The sequence below is a fragment of the Protopterus annectens genome, chromosome 13.part0 (assembly GCF_019279795.1).
Source record: "Protopterus annectens isolate FY-2018-M chromosome 13.part0, PAN1.0, whole genome shotgun sequence".
Taxonomy (NCBI): Eukaryota; Metazoa; Chordata; order Ceratodontiformes; family Protopteridae; genus Protopterus; species Protopterus annectens.
The window spans coordinates 1,333,879,675-1,333,898,353 of NC_056747.1; the positions used below are offsets into that span (position 1 = coordinate 1,333,879,675).

At 40.9% G+C, this 18,679-nt stretch overlaps 1 protein-coding gene across 1 annotated transcript in view; it reads left to right on the forward strand.

Moving 5' to 3' along the window:
* The window catches only part of LOC122788286 (sodium channel protein type 4 subunit alpha-like), a 1,768,016-nt gene that overhangs the window by 1,457,124 nt on the left and 292,213 nt on the right, over nt 1-18,679 (forward strand). The window contains exon 18 of the mRNA XM_044055359.1: nt 6,942-7,104. Coding sequence (XP_043911294.1) covers nt 6,942-7,104 — 163 coding nt within the window. The remainder of the gene's footprint in view (nt 1-6,941; nt 7,105-18,679) is intronic.

The window sequence follows — 18,679 nt, forward strand, 5'->3', positions numbered from 1 at the left end:
CTCTTGGTGAGTACAGTTTTAGGAATTAGACTGTTATGTTACCAAACGTTAACCATAGTACCCTTACTGCTGCAAGCTGCACACCCTCCCCTCCCCTCCCCCCCAGGCAGGCAGCTGTTCTGGAAACTACCGTGCTGATGTAGGTGTTATTCTGTTGCTACTGGTTGCATTGAAAGCAATGCTGATGTGGGCTCCTCTGTGTTATTGTTAAGGTGCATTGTGGAGTTTGAAATTTAACACCAGTGGTCAGGATGTACCTTTTAACTCCATGTTCTGCATTTGAGCCGTAACTGATAGTCCAAGGATAGCTGAACTGTTAGAGAGTACATTAAAGATGGTTGTCTAGGTGAAAGCCTGTTAGAACCAGCATGACATGAAGGCAAAGGGCTATACTTGTGCCAATTGCCTGGTCAGCACCATCTGATGAGTTAGAAGTTACAGTCATGGTGAGGATAGAAACAGAAGGCATGGTTGCCATGTGGGACTGCAGTTTTAACTTCAGTTGTACACATGGCAGCCTATTCGGTGACTGAACCATCTCATCATCTAGTCCTCACTGCAGCTTTATCTGAAAAAGATACATTACCACCCTTCAAGAAAATTTGAAGGATGCAAAAACACTTTCAGAACCTGTCCACTGGTCATTATGTCTCATCAAGGGGATGGACAGCCGCACTCTGTGGGGTGGAAGCCTTACTATTAACAGCCACAGCAACAAGGGAATCAGGCTTAGGAGCTTCAGTCTAGCAGTTCAAATCTTTGTAAGACCAGGGGACCTTGTCCTAAGGGTTTTGTCCAGTCTCCCTGGTACATGTATCCACTTTAAGGTCATTCTATGCAGTCCTGATCATGAGTCATATCATTTTATCTATTGGCGGGCCCACCCATGAGGAAAGCTGGAAGCAGCCAAACAACCTCCAGGCAGGGTATTTTATGGAGGGTTCTCTAGGTTATTCTCCTTTTGCTGCATCATCTTAAGGCCCTCCCTGAATTTGGGTTCATAATGGGTCTGGGAGAATCTATACCATCTTCATCCTCAATATCTGAAGTAGTGGACAATTTTAAAGAATCCATATGTGTCCTCTTGCACTTATTCTTCTAACAGTCCTTGGAGGGGGGAAGAGTCCAAAGCTGATAAGGAAGCTAAAATGTGACCAGATGTCTGGGATGAATCTCACACTAGAAATTCAGACCCACTGTCAGACCCACTATCCTGCTGAATGAAGCACTGAATCACAAAAGGTGCAGTCAAATTAATGAGCAAAGTCCCTAGCCAGGACCAACAGTGAAGTAGTAACAGACCCTGAGGGTGGCACATGCAGGACCACTCTACACTGACAGCATCGACACTGATGTCAAAGGCCCACTTGAGTCCAGTACCAGCCTTTGTTGAGGCTGACCGCAACAGCCTAACCCCCTATAACAAAGCCAACATGCACCCGGCCATATGTTGAGTGTCAACCCAAACATCAAGACAGGGTGAACAAGATAAGGGGGAAATGGCTATGTTACCAAGTATGAACCTGTTAATCCTACTGTAACTTTCCAATAACTGCATAAATGCTGTATCTGGTATAAGGAGGTCCATCAGAGAGTCACTGGATCATACTCCTGGGTGGGCTCTTTCATAGGACCTTTTCAGTGTGGCCTCAGCAGAAGACTTGGAAAAAGAGATCACATCCAGTTTATGGTGCTTTGCAAAGGTGTTCACAGTAGACCATACAGTTATTATTTATAGCTGCACTACAGGAAAAAGCCTTTGAAACAGCCAGTACTGTAGTAGAATGTGCTCAGGATAGAAGGCAAGTCTTTATTATATTCTTCAACAGAATTTGATGCAGCCTGTAAGGCATTTTGCAAAGATAACCTTAGATACTTTAGCAACCCAGTTTTTGTAGCACAGAAAGTAACAATCAAGAATCTTTTTGAAGGGACATTGTTCTGTCTACATAAAATCTGAGCACCCTGTGGACATCCATCCAGTGCAACAAATATTCATCTCTACTGGAAGATGGATTTCAGACTGAAACTTATTCTAATGCCTAGTTCAGGTATTAAAATGAATTTGAGTGTTAAACTCTGTCCTTATTGAAAACCATATTTGCAGTATTACTGAGTACAAGAAAGAGTCTTCAATGACAAGTAATTCAAATCTGTAGTAGAAGCTGGTTCAAACAAAAGTACAGTCCACTTTGCTAGCACACAGTAAAGGTCCCATGGAGAAACAGAATCCCTAAGTGGAGGCCATATGAGAAAACTGCTTTTCAGGAAAATTGTAGACTTTTGTAGAAGCCAATGGCATTAAATTAGGCCCTTGATGAAAATTCAAAATAGCCACAAGATGAGCTTTAATTGAAGAATGGAATGATTGAGGCCTGTATTAAACATCTGAGGCAAATAATACAAAACTGCAGGAAAAGTAGTTATAAAAATTCTAGTCCTTTTGCGGAAACCCAAGTGGAAAACTTTTGTCCATTTCTTCTGCAGCTCTACCTAGTACCATGTATCTGTGCTGCAGTGAAGATTTAAACTGCTCTAGAATGAGGAGAATGGATCTTTGTATCTCCCTGGAACTATGGTTATCATGCAGGTAGCTGTAGGTCAGAGAGATCGGGATGGGCTTGCCAAAGGTATGGGACAGTTGTAACCTGAAGGAAAAAAAAGGTGAAGTGGTTTCTCCTGTAGATGTGACCTGAACAAATTAAGCCATAATTATTTTGGTCAAAATGGTGTGGATGACCTTGGCTTTGTGCTGACTGGCCATATAAATACATATTAAAATTAAAAGAAATGAGAGAAAACTCATATAAAGGAGTCCTAGAGGCCCTGTCTAGATGTCTGCATCTCTGGGATAATGTTGGTCTGGGATGCAAACAAATCATAGCAAGGCCCCCAGCAACAGAACAACCTCTCTGCTACAGATGGGCTGAAAGGCTACTTGTGAGGCAGTAGGAGACAGCAACTGAGCCTGTCCACAAAATGGCGGCCTCCTCAGGAATGTGATTCACAATCTGAAAGCGGCTGGTTGAGATGGTCCATTCCCATACTCTCATCGCTCAGGAATGTGATTCACAATCTGAAAGTGGCTGGTTGAGATGGTCCATTCCCTTACTCTCATCGCTCAGGAATGTGATTCACAATCTGAAAGCGGCTGGTTGAGATGGTCCATTCCCATACTCTCATCGCTCAGGAATGTGATTCACAATCTGAAAGCGGCTGGTTGAGATGGTCCATTCCCATACTCTCATCGCTCAGGAATGTGATTCACAATCTGAAAGTGGCTGGTTGAGATGGTCCATTCCCATACTCTCATCGCTCAGGAATGTGATTCACAATCTGAAAGCGGCTGGTTGAGATGGTCCATTCCCATACTCTCATCGCTCAGGAATGTGATTCACAATCTGAAAGCGGCTGGTTGAGGTGGTCCATTCCCATACTCTCATCGCTTTTGACAGAGGAGCTAAGAATAATGTCCCCTTTGTTGGAACCATGTTGCTTGTCTGAATGGCTATTGTACATTGGGGTAGGGAGTCCTGAAGGACTTAGAGGGTGAGGCGGCCTGACGTCATCTCCAAAATATTTATGTGTAGACTGGTTTTTGACTGTGAGCATGCACCCTGGGCAGTTTGCCCCGAAAAATGGCCTCCCACTCTAGGGCAGAGTTATCTGAGGTGACAGCCACTACAGCGAGTAAGAGTGAGAAAGGGGTTCCTTATTGTAAGGCTGAACACTTCACCCCACCATTGTTTAAGCTCCTTGCAAGCTTTGGATTTCCTAACTTGAAGAGATATTGGATCATATACCAACAACCACTGTAGTCTTAGGGTCCACTGAAAAATCCTCATCTGAAATCATGCGATCGGTAGCATCAGAATGGAAGCTGACATGAACCCTAGTACCCTGTGGCAAATGAGGGATACCACTGACTGTGAATAACTATCCTCTGAACCAGAAATGAAGTGGTAGAATCCCTTCTATGGGCGGGCTGGCTTTGCAGTATACTATATCCAGTGTACAACTTAAAGTTGAGCAGCTGTAGTAGCTACAAGACTTAGTGTGATTTCTAAACATTGGAAAAGGAAGATCAGGAATTCCTGAGCAGCTAAGGCTCTGTCTAAGGATTGAGCAGCAAGGGGTCAGTCACCCAGGAACAGAAATACCTTTATACCCTGCACCCTCTAGCTCACTACAGTTACAGAAGACACGCATTTGTTGATCACCCTAGGGACTGAGGTGAAGCCAAATGGAAAAGGACTGCTTAGTCCTTCAGCTCCTACATTTCAAAACCCTCCAAAAACACTATACTCCACTGATCACTGTTTCTTTGTATTCACCCCTAAAATGTAAGAGTCCCTCCCAGCCAGTATAAAATCCACTCATTTATCCTGAATTCCATACACAACTAAAACCTATTAAAAACAAGCGGAACGGAAATGCTCAGGAGTAACCTAAAATAAACTAATGCATGCTATATAGCAATCACATAAAGTCTTTCACTCTCTCTCAGTTTAACTTCCCACATAAGAAAAATCAACACCCCCTTAATATTTGCTACCTTCTGTCTCCCTCTCCTTTTTACATGTGAAGAGAACTAAGATTTCCCCTCCTTCTTCTAGCTTGCCACCCCCTCCCCCTCATCCCATGAATTTACTGTAAATAGTGACTTTGACTAACCCACATTTATGTTGCACTCCAAATTAGCAATGTGGAATGTATACAGTTTTGCTTATAACTGTGTAGTGCTTTGGATTTTGCTATAACAAGTGCTTGTTTCACATTGTACCCCAAGGAGAACCTAAAAAATGCCCATTGGGATTAGTGTGCTACCCCAGTTAATAATAAATGGATAAAATAAAATGAAAAAATTAAAAGACTAGTCCGTACCTACAAAGATACCCCCTGAACTACTTTGTGTTTTTACATGAAGGTAGGTGCCTGTGGTCCAAAGAGCACATTGAGTCTCCTTATGACAAATATAGAAGCATACATTGCACTCTGACTGCATGGAGTGTCCTTTAGAGTCAGTTTACTTTAGGCAACTCAGGCTGATATTTGGCTTGAGGTCCTTTGTCTTGCCCTTTCTGGTCTAGTGAAATCTCATGGATGGAGTATTTTTATAGAAGTTTCAAGACATTACAATAATAAAGTAGCTTGGGAGGACTCTTTCACTGCTGTGTCTTTCACTGCATGTGGCAGAAGAGATATGTACATAATGGCCCAGGCACAGAGCATTATGGGGAGAAGTGAAGGGGCATATGAAAGCTTTAAATGCTGATCTTCCTCCTGCCTACAGGCAACAGTCTTGGGCATACAAAGGATAAGCTTCCTCGTACCAGACCTACACATACATCCCAGACTACTGGGAAGCCAAATGCAGACACTTGTACAACACATATAACTGCAATTACTACAGAATCATTTGCGCATTTTAAACCACACACACACACACACACACACACACACACACACACACACACACACACACACACACACACACACACACACACACACACACACACACTGTCACTGCAGTCAGCAAAAATATGCTTTCTGTACACTGTACCAACCACATTATGAAATCTTCTTTGGCAAAATTCTATTTTAGGTATGCTGTATGTATATGGCACTCTCTTGTAGTTAGTTTGGTATAAACAGTTTCTTATGTGCTGTGATTAAGCATTGTCATTTTCTTCCTGGCCTTTTAAGGCAAAGTGAATAAATACTGGTATGGAAACTCAGTTTTTAGAGGTCTTTTTGAGTTTTTTTTGCATCTAGTTTTATTTATTTGTTTGTTAACTGAGAAATAACACTTTTTAGGCTCACTCTAAAAGCACTGTTGCTTACATAACTTGCTCATAGTCACTCAGCAGGCAAATGTAGGCGGTGGGAATCAAACTCTGGAGTTCGGGATTCACAGCTCATAATTTTAAGTCTCTGTACTAACTGCCAGAAAAATGTCCAGGCATCCTTTCTGCTCCCTTAGCACTGACGATGTCAGGGTTGGTTAGCGTACTTCTTAGCCTCATTCTTTCCTGTCTCTTTAATTACTAACCATGACACACTATGACATGATGCACCACGAAGCAATTTTCCCCTATGAAACGTTATGTGCATGAATTTGTGTATTTGGAAGGGGGGTGGAACTCAGAGTTCTCCCACACCTTCAGAAAGGGGGAGCACACCATTAGCTACTTCAGCCAATGACAGCCCCCCCATACCTCTCAACTGCCCAGATTTTCACAGCATGTCCAAATTTTTGTCTTATATTTTTGGTCTGTTTCTCATAAAAGGGTTGTTTTCTGGCAAATCATAGAGGACTGAAGTCAGAAAATGACAGGTATTTGAGTTTCAGACTTCATACACTTCAAAAAGTTTCTGTTAATGCAAACCTGTGATTCCTTTACTGTTCTAAGTTTGTAAAAACAATATTTAAAAATTGTCCCTATTTTTGGGCCTATGTCCCACCATTGTTTATGGCTTTGTCCAGATTTCTTGCTCTAAGAGGTTGAGAGGTGTGGCCCCTAATCTGGCTGGTTCTGTAACACATAGTATTAGTCATTGTCATGTGACTGATTGCAGAGGGGTATAACACAAGGACCACTCGTATACTGTACACCTTGGTGCACCAGTGTAGTAACACAAAGTTTACATGTGATGCTTTACTAAGCCTGTACAAGCACAGTACACACGCATTTTAACTTTGTTTTTCTTCTGGACAGGCAAATGAACATAGTCATTGTCTGGGCAGACTGTGAGCTATATTATCCTACTGATCATTCGCAGTCATGACTTACTAATGCAGTACTGGAAGTGAAACACAGGAAGACCCAACCCAAAACAGTTTCTGGTGCTCTTCCTAGTTTGTTACTTACCTGATCATGCTCTATTGTATCAGTAGTTGTGGAAAGTTAACATAATCCATTCCTTGTCTCCCAAACTAGAAAACCGATTATCCAAAGCCCTTACCTAGGATTAAGGCAAGAGCAGATGACAAGGAATCATCTATAGGCAGCACTGCAGACTACAGGCCGTCAGAGCAAGAGATGGAGGTCATTGCTGAAGAAGATCCTGAGAAAGACCAGCCAGAAGAATGCTTCACTGAAGGTTAGAATCTTTTAGAAGTTCTCTTACTGTGTGCCAAAAGATGTTGCTCTCACAGTTAATTTATGCTTATCTTTCATGTATGATCAACTTCATATTTCAGAAATTTAGATATTTTAGTAATTTAGATTTCTGTAATATGTACGATTCATAAATTTCACTGCTGTGACAGGATAAAGGAGACTATGAAAGCAGAAGACAGACAGTTTTGCTGAAGACTTAGGATATGTTCTGGAGGATCTACACACTGTGTATGCTATGCAATCACTCCTTAAATCTTGTCATAAGTCAGGAGGGAAACACACATCAAAAGTGGCATGTTAGTGTAACAGTAAATTGCAGCATACCGGCTCTTCACCATCACTTAATTTTTACATAGCTGTATGGTCCCCCATGTAGATCCTTGCTTGTTTTACAACAGCTATATAGTAGTGAATTCTGAAGGCATGTAATTCCCATATAAGCAACTTTGGTATATGTCTAGATCAGTCTTTCTGAACAAGAAGTCACACACAAGTAATGACTGTGGTAAACAAATGGTATCATTAAAATTATTATCAAAGCACTGTGAACCATATGCAATTATTTGTTTAACAGTTAAGTTGGCAAGTATGTGGACCCATTTACAGACATCTTTATCTATCTATAGAGATAAATATGAGTGCATGTGATTTAAGTATAGTATCCAGAGAAAGCTTCCCCAATCACAGAAAGAGCATGCAGATGCAACACAAACAGTGCCAAGAAGTCAGGACTGAACTTCAAACCCTGGAGTCATGAGACAGAAATCTTATCACTAAACCACTGTGCTCTGCAATAACATTTGGTAACTAATAAAATAAATATCTCTGTGATGAAAATGCAAAACTAACTGGGGGAAGAAGTGTGGGAATCCTTATTGCTACAACGTGGTTCCCTTGAAGATCTATTGTTGCAATGAGACTATGCACACTACTTTACTATCCAACTTTGGAGGTTCACTGCAGCAGTAAATCATAAAAGGTCCCTGCAGCAGTAAGTCATAAAACATGAGTAGAACTCGAAACAGTAATTTGAAGTCCCCTGTACATAGCACAGGCACATCAAAACTACTCTTACCTCTAGACTGTGATTGTAATGTAATGTAACCGTCTGGTGTTTGAACATTTTTGATATATGCTACAGAGGTGGATGTAGTCTTAGTAGTAAACAAAGCCTTTGAATGTGTTGCTCTGTTCATAACAAAAGGCTAGACATTTAGCAGGACACTTTTGACAGGGTTTTCCTAGTAACAGCCAGAACTTCTTTGCCGCCAGTCAAACATACTTTTTCACCATTGGTCTGTTTACCTTCATCCATTTTCTGCTAGTTGAGTGCATTTTTGTTCTCCAGTGACTGTCTACACCTGTTTGTTGACTTCTTTGCAGTTGCACATAAGTGCCCCATTGGGGTTTGTTTTTTCTTGTCTCATTTTGTGCTCTTTGGGGTTAATGTCATCCAGGAATGTTAAATGCCAATGTGGGAGACAGATTCCACATAAAGACTGCCATGATAAGTATCTTTTTTGTCTAGGAGCTTCTCATGACCATACATCTTGTTCAATTTGTCAGGCATTTGCCCCAAAAACCTCATCACAGTAGACCGTCTTCCCTTTCCTTGTATCTTGAGAACCAGTGATTTGAGCTTCTCACTAAAGATACAATAGAAGGAATCTCCTATGCCCAGAGTCAACCATTACGGAAAAAGAAGGTGAAAAAGGTACGACCAGAATCTTACACTATACAGCCTTTGCCAGGTGTTCCTCCTGAGGTTGTTACAAACCCAGAGGCTCACCCAGCTGTGATGTCAGATTTCTATGCTTTGACTATGTTGGAGGCCAGTGAGGATCCGGCTGGCAGTATGTCCGAAGAGGCTTTGCGGCCATCTGTCTCGGACATTCAGGGGGAATCATTGTTGATTTTTTCTGAGGGGCTCAAGGGAGTTCCTCCGCTTTTAGTGGGGGAAAGTTCCTACTAGGGTTCTCAAATGTCATCCTGGGTCTGCGCTTACTCAGTTTTTTGGAGGAGACATTCCCTTAAAAAAGAAACAAAAACTTAAACATGTTTCTTCTGCTCCTAGGGATCCGCAAAGTGACTAGCAAGCTTTTACTCGGGGATTATTTACTGCTTTTATGTCCTTAAAGCCTTCTCACTGGTTTTTGGTTCCCGCTCCTCCTTAGTCCTCAACTCCCCTTAAAAGGCGTAGAGAACAGGATTCTTCTGAGGATGAATCAGATTCTGATAAAGAATCCTTGACTTATTCTAATCAAATTCCTTCTCCTTTGGACTATAGGTCAGAGGAGGAGGGATCTGTTAGCCCAGATGTTCCTTTTGAGGAAATTTACTTTAGGGACACACTCTCTAGGATGATGGATTCTTTTAAATCTGATTGTGATCAGCTCTCTGATATCCATAAGAGGTACCATGAGTTGCTGCAGTTGGAATCTCCTAAGTGTGTGGCTGTTTCTCCTGTATTGGCTGCTTTGCTGGATGCTTTTTCCAGTGTCTCTCATGCACCTTATTCACTGCCCCCTGCCCCCTGCTCCCTGCTCCCAAGAACATGACAGGTTTTATAGGGTGCCTGAGGATTGTTCTTTTTTAAATAAATGTCCTGCTGCTGACCCCACTGTAGTGTCTGTAGCCTCTAATAGGCCATCTCAGTTGCTTCCTTCACCAAGACATTGCCTTTTGATAAGGACAGCAGAGCCATGGAAACCCTGGGTAAGAAGATTTACAATTCTACTACCCTAGCTTTTAGGGCTATTAATTATCAGACCCATATGTCTAGGAATGTGTTGGCTCTTCTTTCTTGGGCCTGTCAACTTATTTATGATTTTCCAGACTCTGAGGGTAAAACTTCTGCTCTTTCCTTGCTAGAACATTGTTCCTGGAAGACTGTTCTTTTGTTAGCTCTTATTTCTGCCACACAGGTGTCTGACTTGCAAGCCTTTATTGTCCTTCTTGTTTGATCTTTCATGAGGACAGAGTGTCCTTGCCCACTAACCCTTCTTTTATGCCTAAGGTGGTTAATAAGCTATCATTTAATCAGTCTATTAATCTGCGTAATTTTTGCCCTCTCCGCAAACTGACAGTGAAAGGGTGCTGTATATTTAGGATGTGCATTGGCAACTCAAGGTTTATTTGGATAAGACTAAGGTTAATAGAAAATCTGATCAGCCATTTATTTCTTTTCATCCTAGATCTTTTGGACTTGCTGTATCCAAGCAAACTATTTCTTCTTGGATTTCTAAGGCTATTTATTTTTGTTACACTTTTCATGGCAAGAGCCTTCCCTCTTCAATCAAGGTTCAGTCTGCTAGAGCCCTGTTTCTTCTTGTGCTTTTTTTTCAAGGGCTTAGAGACAAATTCTATTCTTGAAGCAGCTACCTAGACTTCTGTGCACACCTTTACCAAGCACTACAAGTTAGATGGTATCTCTAGAGCTAGGGCGGGTTTTGCTAGTGCCATTCTCCATAGCTTCTTAGAGGACTCCTTTTTTCCTTCCCTCTCCCAGGTTTCCTCTTGAGCTTTGGCACTCTCCCAAATGTTACAAATACTGCAGCAGTGAATGTAAGCACATAGTACAGCTATGTAAATTCTTACCATAATAGTAGATGTCCTTGCTTTCACTGCTGCAGTATTCTCTCCCTCCCTCCTTCCCCCTAGTCCTTTGCCTTCCTGGATGTACAGATTACCTCTTGGGTTCCTTGGACTGGTGTTCCTACTGGGGAATCAGTTCTGACTATGGTAGGCCTGAGCATCATCTATATGCCCTATGCTAAGCAAGGAGCATTCGGGTGATTTTCGGTGTACCTTTAAAGCAAGAGGAGTCTTTGGTAGACTGGCTATACATTGGGCTTTCATGGCAGGGAATCCCATATGTTACAAATATTGCAGCAGTGAAGGCAATGACATCTACCATTATGTTAAGATTTTACACAACTGTACTTTTGCTAAACAGAAGCCTGAATGGCAAATGGGGCCTGAGGTGAAGTAAAAGTGAAAACTATGGCTTTCTGGGCCATGAATGTACAACAACAACAATGTACGGTAAGGCTACACTTTGTTCTGTTCACTTATACATTTCATTGCATCTTTTAAATCAGGGTAAATGGAGGAGAGGCATGCATCATCACCTTAGTCCACAAGAAGGATGAATACTGTGCTTTCCTAGTTTTTGGGCAAAGAAAAAGACTAAACACTTCTGTCCTTGTGAAATGAGATGTGTTGCAAAGATGTCTCTGAGGTTTCCCATACAGACACAGTCTCTCTACTATTCATGAGACAACTGAATATAACCATTAAGTAATTTTACTCCTATTGAGAGAATGCTGCCATTACACTTAAGCTGACTTGTGTTAAACTGCCTACAATCAGATCTACACTTCTTGAGACAGCAGCATGATTTGTCACTCTGTCAAGATACCACATTACTGCTGTTTGAACTGAACCGAAGAGGACCAAGAAGAAAGGGAATCATGTCAATATACTGACACCACTTTCCGCAAGTGCAAATACTCCAAAAACATTTCACTGAAAGCACTTTCAGCTCACTTCAGAGTAAACCTCCCCATGTGTGGAGACACCACCAAACTTAAATATACCGACTCTGAGGTTACACAACCGTGGGAAAATAGTATTCTCCACTATCGCTTGAAGTGCTTTCTGCAAAACATTTTCACTGAAACAGCAACCATCTTTACTGACTTTGACACAGTGAAATTCACCCAACATATCTGCTCTGGAGAGATTTGAAGGGCTTAGACATTGTTCTCATTTATGCTAAGTTTTGCATTGACCATTAACTTTAAGTTGAAAAGATTTGAAAAAGTCTCGCTAAGCCTAACCTGAAGAATATCTTGTTAGACAGTGGTGAGAAGTTGGAGGTTTACACACCGATAAGGATTCACCCATAGAAGAAACTTAATTGATACAGATTGGTGAAGAGGAACTGATGAATCCAATGAATCTGATGTTTGACCTTAACAGTTTGTCAATATCCAAATGACATTTCCTTAGGTGGAGTTATGCAAGAGTAATCATTATCATACATGATGATATAATCCAGAATTCTGAGAACATTTCTTGCTGTCACTGTTGGTAAGGAATCCAGTGTCATGAATGCTGATATATACTTGACTTTTTCTGAGAAGAAAATCTTTCACTTCAACTGAATTCAGAGTCCAGGAACTTGATAAACATCCAGGTGTGCTTGAAATCTCTTCTGAGTTACCTTAATAAAAGCTAGAAGAAGAGCCCCAGCTGTCTGTGGTAACAGTATGCCAAAAGAGGAGGTAATGCAGAAATCTGTCTCCAGTAGGAAAGAGAAGATGTAGAAAAAAGATCTTGGCATTTGTAAATCTAATGGCACTCGTTGCACTCGCTATAGTGATCTTAACATGAAACCTGACATCAAGAGGACTTGCTGGAGAGACCAATTCATCACCCAAAAGCTTCTCTTACTCTGGAACAAGCTGCCAATCCAAGTGAAGCAGAGACCACCATTGACCCTTTTTAAGTGTAATCTGGAAGATTGGATGGAAAACCGTAAATTCACCCCAGGGCTCTCATCTGTGTCCCTTCTGGTCAAGGGCAGCAGATGTTGAGTTTGGTCTGCTTACTGCATTGATCCATGAGGGAAACTGGTTAAACTGGTTAGGCTTGTAAGGGCCCAAGGATCATTAGACTAGTAACCTCCTATGATCCTATGAGTCTAAGATTTCCCCTGTTAAGATTTCCCTTTAAAGGATATAGTAATAGTAAGTTGTCATGCAGTCTTCTCAAATTACTGACTTAAAAAGGTTTCTTGGCTGACAGAAAGTTACTGGAGTATTGGAATGTTGGCCATGAAAAGGAGATTGAGTGTTAATCTAGATTTCCATTTTTAATCCAAAACTTACAGTATATTATCAGCTGGCTTTCCTATCCATTAGGGACCCTCTATGCTCCTTCTATCATGAATGGTTCCTGCTTATCCCGATTCTCCCACTCTTTTGTTCCCTCATTCTCTTCTTCCCCAGCTTCTCCCTGCAGGACTTAAAGCCAAACAAAATCGTTTCTTGCTAACCTCTTATTTATTTATTTATTTATTTCGTTATTTATTTATTTATTTATTTATTTATTTATTTATTTATTTATTTATTTATTTTCATTTATTGACATTTGTTTATGGGAAAGTCTAAATGGGTAATAAATACCCATTTTTAGTGGAGGGCCAGGGAGAAAAGTTCCAGAGAGTTAAAGTCAAACGGTAGTATAGATGTAATTAAAAAAACATTCAGTTTTTCGAGACCATGAAATCGAATCCACACAACACTGAAAGCCCAAAACCACGAAATTTAAAACACCGAAAACACAGCAAACACCGGACCACACATATACCACAACACACACCACAAAATAAACAAACAAAACAACACACATCCACAAACCTACATCACAAATAAGCAGGGGGGCAAGCACCCCACCACCCCCTACACCCCCTACATATATATACTAACTCCGAGATCACATAAACAGAAAACAAAAGCAAACTTACACACACACATTCTACTGTCTCTCACACACACACACACACACACACACACACACACACACACACACACACACACACACACACACACACACACAGCGCACTCACATAAACTCAAACTCCCACCCCAAACCCTTACAAAACACTCACTTACCTGACATTACACCTAAATCCACACACGACACCGCACACCATCCACATACAACCCCGGACATTACGTAGGGTAAAGCCATAACCGCAAATTCGAGATATTCCAATTCACGATTATGCACTTTCGCTATTTCAAAACTTCAACTTTATAGTCTCAAGATACTGAAATTTGACATTTCAGTATTTCGAGATTATAAAGTGTTTATATATAGATATATATAGTTTCATAGTGGAATACATAGGATGCAATAAAGCATGAGGAGACACCAGTGATGTAAAAATAAAAAAATGACAATTAAATATGACAATCAGTATATATAAAAGTATTAGAAGTATAATCTATTATTCTAATAAATAAAAAATATATTAAAAAAAGATACAAGTCCTCCCCAATAATGAGGAGAGGGCAGGTGTTGAAAGGTACAGCTAGAGGGTATGGTGACTGGTTAGTATGCATGGACATGTATTTGTTGATGTATATTATTATCTTATACTGGTTCTCTTCTCTGGCACCTCTAACTTATTTCTTCAGCTACATTACACTTCCTTGTATTGCATGAGCTATTTCTTCATCTGTATTACACTTCCTTGTATCACATCAGCTACTTCTTCAGCTGTATTACACTTCCTTATACCGCATGAGCTACTTCTTCAGCTGTATTACACTTCCTTGTACCACATGAGCTGTTTTCTTCCTTGTTGCAGACTCCTTCACTGTGTTCCCTTGCTCTCTATCAGCCAAGCTTTATATATTTTCCTCGCCATACTGCCAGCATACTGTTTAAAGTTCTACACACTGAATAACTGGTTGGAATGAAAATCTCTCAACATACAGTTCTGCTATCTCTCACCTCACAGCATCTCTCTTTTTATCTGCATAGTATGGTGGCTTAGTTTTACATTTTAAAATATACTTTATAAGGTATTATCTACTCTCTAGCAGGTTGGTACGCTGTAAAGTAGCTCAGCAGCAAGGAACCCCTCCCCCCATTTCTTAATCTTAAGAATCTTAAGACTTTCTGTTAGTTTCAACAAACATGTCATTAAATGCTGGACTAATCAACCTGCTTTAAGACATTTCTTACCTGATAGTACTACACAATAAAAACTCTCTGTTACTATTAACTGTACAAAGCCTTTTTCTGTTAGAATTTTTACTGAGTGTTTCTGTACTGTGCTTACCTCTGGGCTCTGCTCAACCCACTCTGTTCACCCTCCCTTTGCGTGGGCTGACTATGCTCCTCTACCCTACCCCATTCCCACCCACCCTTGCTTTCCCTAGATTAATAACCCCAATTACTCCACCCTCTAAAGCCTGTTGTCCAATTACAAGCACTCCTACCTCCATGCATCCAATCAACACCACAACCTCACCCATTACTACACTAGCTCTACCTTAAAGCTTCACAATCTGCACTCTGCCACCCAGTCCACTACCCCTATCTTCTAGGACTCAAACCACACCATGTCTCTAAAATTGTGCTACCATTCTCCCTAACCTGCTTCTAACACTATACATCAGTCTCCTAATCTACATCACCTCCCCAAACCATTCCCCAACCCCTGCAACAATTACACACACTACTCTTCCTCTACATCATGATAGCACCATAAAAAGCTTTAGTAACATATCAGCCAGCCTAATTCAATACCACTTTATGTATCTCTCAAAACTAAAAATCCTTCCAGACACAATCACTAGTAAGCCTACCTTCTACATAACAGTCTGTAACAATAAATTACCCAATACCTCAAACATTACCTCTCCAAACAACACACTCTGTGTCTGTGTGGGGACATCCACCCCAGCCCAGGACCCCCAACTATAGCTTCCTCTGCTAAAAGCCTAAACACTAAAAATATTCTTCTAGCAACCCTAAACACATGAAGTATCTGTAACAAAACAACAGAATGTCATGCTTGGTTAAGTCACTACACCCCAGATATCATAGTAATTACAGAAACATGGCTAAAATCCCATATCCATGATACTAAAATAACACTTCCAGGCTATAATATACTCAGAAAAGATAGAACCAACAAAAAAGGTGGTGGGTAGCCTTAATATATCCCAACACCATCACAATTTCATCTTTCCCTAAAAAAATACCAACTTTTAACAATGCTGAAATTCTAATCAGAACCCTACAAATTAACAAAACAAACAACTATGCATTGTTGATCTATATATACCTCCTGGGCAAAACAACCAAACTATGGAAGATATCTTCTCTTGGATATCTGAAGACATCAGCAACGAGACTGTAATTATGGGAGATGTCAACATTAACTGGCAGGATCTGATGATTGACTCCCTTGCTGATAGTATAAACCTCTATGGTTATACAAAGCTCATTATCAGTGCCACCCATATGCATAACAGCAATACCCTAGGTGCAAATATTGACTGGATACTTGTTTCTAATCCAAATAAATACTCTATTCCCCACACTCTACCCAATACCCTTAGTGACCCCCTATCCATATTCATATATAGATCCATACCACAAACTACAAGAACCCACACATACAAAACTACCAGAAATATTAGAAACTTTTACCAGCAAAAGTTTAACAAAATCCTAAAACACACTGACTGGAACCCATTTACAACACCACCATTAGAAGATGCCCTTGAATATTTCAACAATGTATTTCTAAACACTCTCGACAGCTTAGACCCCTCCGCACCAAAAGAATAAAAACTACCCATGCTCCCTGGCTAACAAAAAATACCAAACAACTTCTTCAAGAAAGAGATAAAGCATGGAATGAATAGCACAATAACAAATCTGATGCTGACTTAATCTAATCAAATATAAACAGCTATGAAACAAAGCAAGAAAACTAGTGAACTTAGATAAAAAAACACACTTTTCCAATCGATTGGCAAACCACAAAAACAACCCAAACAGTTTAGGAAACACATCTCAAACCTGCTTACCCCAGGTTCTAAACAAACTCCATCATCATACCCCAACAAAACCCCCTCAGAGATAGCCAACCTGTTTAACTCTCACTTTATAAACAGCATCAGCAAACTGTTAACAAATCCCACCTCCACAACTACCTCAAACCGCATCTCTGATCCCCCTCTACCCTTATCTCAAGACTCCTGCACAAACAAAAAAAAATCTTCACATTCCCAACAAACCAGTACTATATCTTCTGTCCCATTTTCCCTTAAATCTGTCCATACCTCTCTCATTCAAAAGCTACTTCAAAAGGTAAAAACATGCTCCCTCTCCTCTGACAACCTCCCCCCTGAATACTTAACACACACACACACACACACACACACACACACACACACACACACACAATCTAAATAAAACCACCATTACCTGGGATTCAGAAAAAATCCTGCTTTTGTAAACAACAACTGCCACAAGATGCAGTTTATGCTGTCATGGAAAATGCAATTCTTGAAAAAAATGAAAATGCAATTCAGAGATATTTACTGCAATGAGGAAGACCAAGTTATCAGCTAATCTGCATGTCTCTGAACTGCATTTAACCATTATAAGTGCTAAACAATACTTTTTGGCAGAAATTACCAGAGGAGGCCATAGCTCTCAATCTTCAGTCTCTGAAACAAGGAACACTAGCCCTTATAATGTGGAACAAATGGGCAAAATGTGAAACACATACTAACAACTTCAACTAGGAAGGTCATAGGATGTTTAAAATATGCTGGTTTTACTCATAAAGAAGATCTTTTTATGATTTAATATGAATCTTTTCTATTTACCAGGGATATCTGTTAAAAAAATTCCTAACACTGAATGCATGACAAAGCCTTTCTATGTGGAACTTCAAGGAACGTGACCTTTTTAAGACCCCAAATAAAGTACGTTCCTCATAATGAGGTACACTTGAGAGGTATGCAGGTGGCCTATGCATCACATTGGCACACAAAGCCCTCTCAGGCACACCTCTGGACACCTGCAGGCACACAGGTCCAGTCACAGACATCCCACATACACAGACATTCATTCAACATAACACCTCCCTCACATTCACAGACACTCACCCAATCAGCCATACACACACTCACCAACAATATTGCTCCTCTACCACCCAGGTAGCCACACACTCACACACAGGGTCAGAGATCTATCATACCCCTGTATGCACACGTGCGCACGCGCATATACACACACACACACTCACACACACACACACACACACACACACACACACACACACACACACACACACACACACACACACACATGTGCGCACACACACACACACACACACACACACACACACACACACACACATAAACGCACATACACACACACACACACACACACACACACACATGCATACACACGCACACACATGCACAAACACGCACACACACACTCACACACACTCACGCTCACACCCACTGCTAGGCACACACACTCTCTCACACACACACACACACACACACACACACACACACACACACACACACACACACACACACTCTCTCACACCCACTGCTAGACACATACTCACACTTATACCCCACCAGTACATCTCTGTTATTTCTTTCTATCCTCACCTGTAACGTGTTCTCTCCCATTGATTATAATGGGGGTCTGCAGCATTTTGGCCATGTTAACAGCACCAGACATTTTAAGTTATGAAGCTGAATGATTCTCTAATTTGCTCTTCTGTGTAAACCCCTCCTCATAATTATTTCTATTGGACAGTGCATGACTAATTAACATAGGCTATTCCTTCAGAATGCCTCATTAGCATGAAGCATGGGTGTGGCGATGGTTTACTTTGGCAATTCTACCAACCATGTAGAATCATAGCAGTGGGCCTGTGTCTGAATCAAAAAGCGTGTCTGCATGTAGTTGGCCACTAGTGTTGGGGCTAA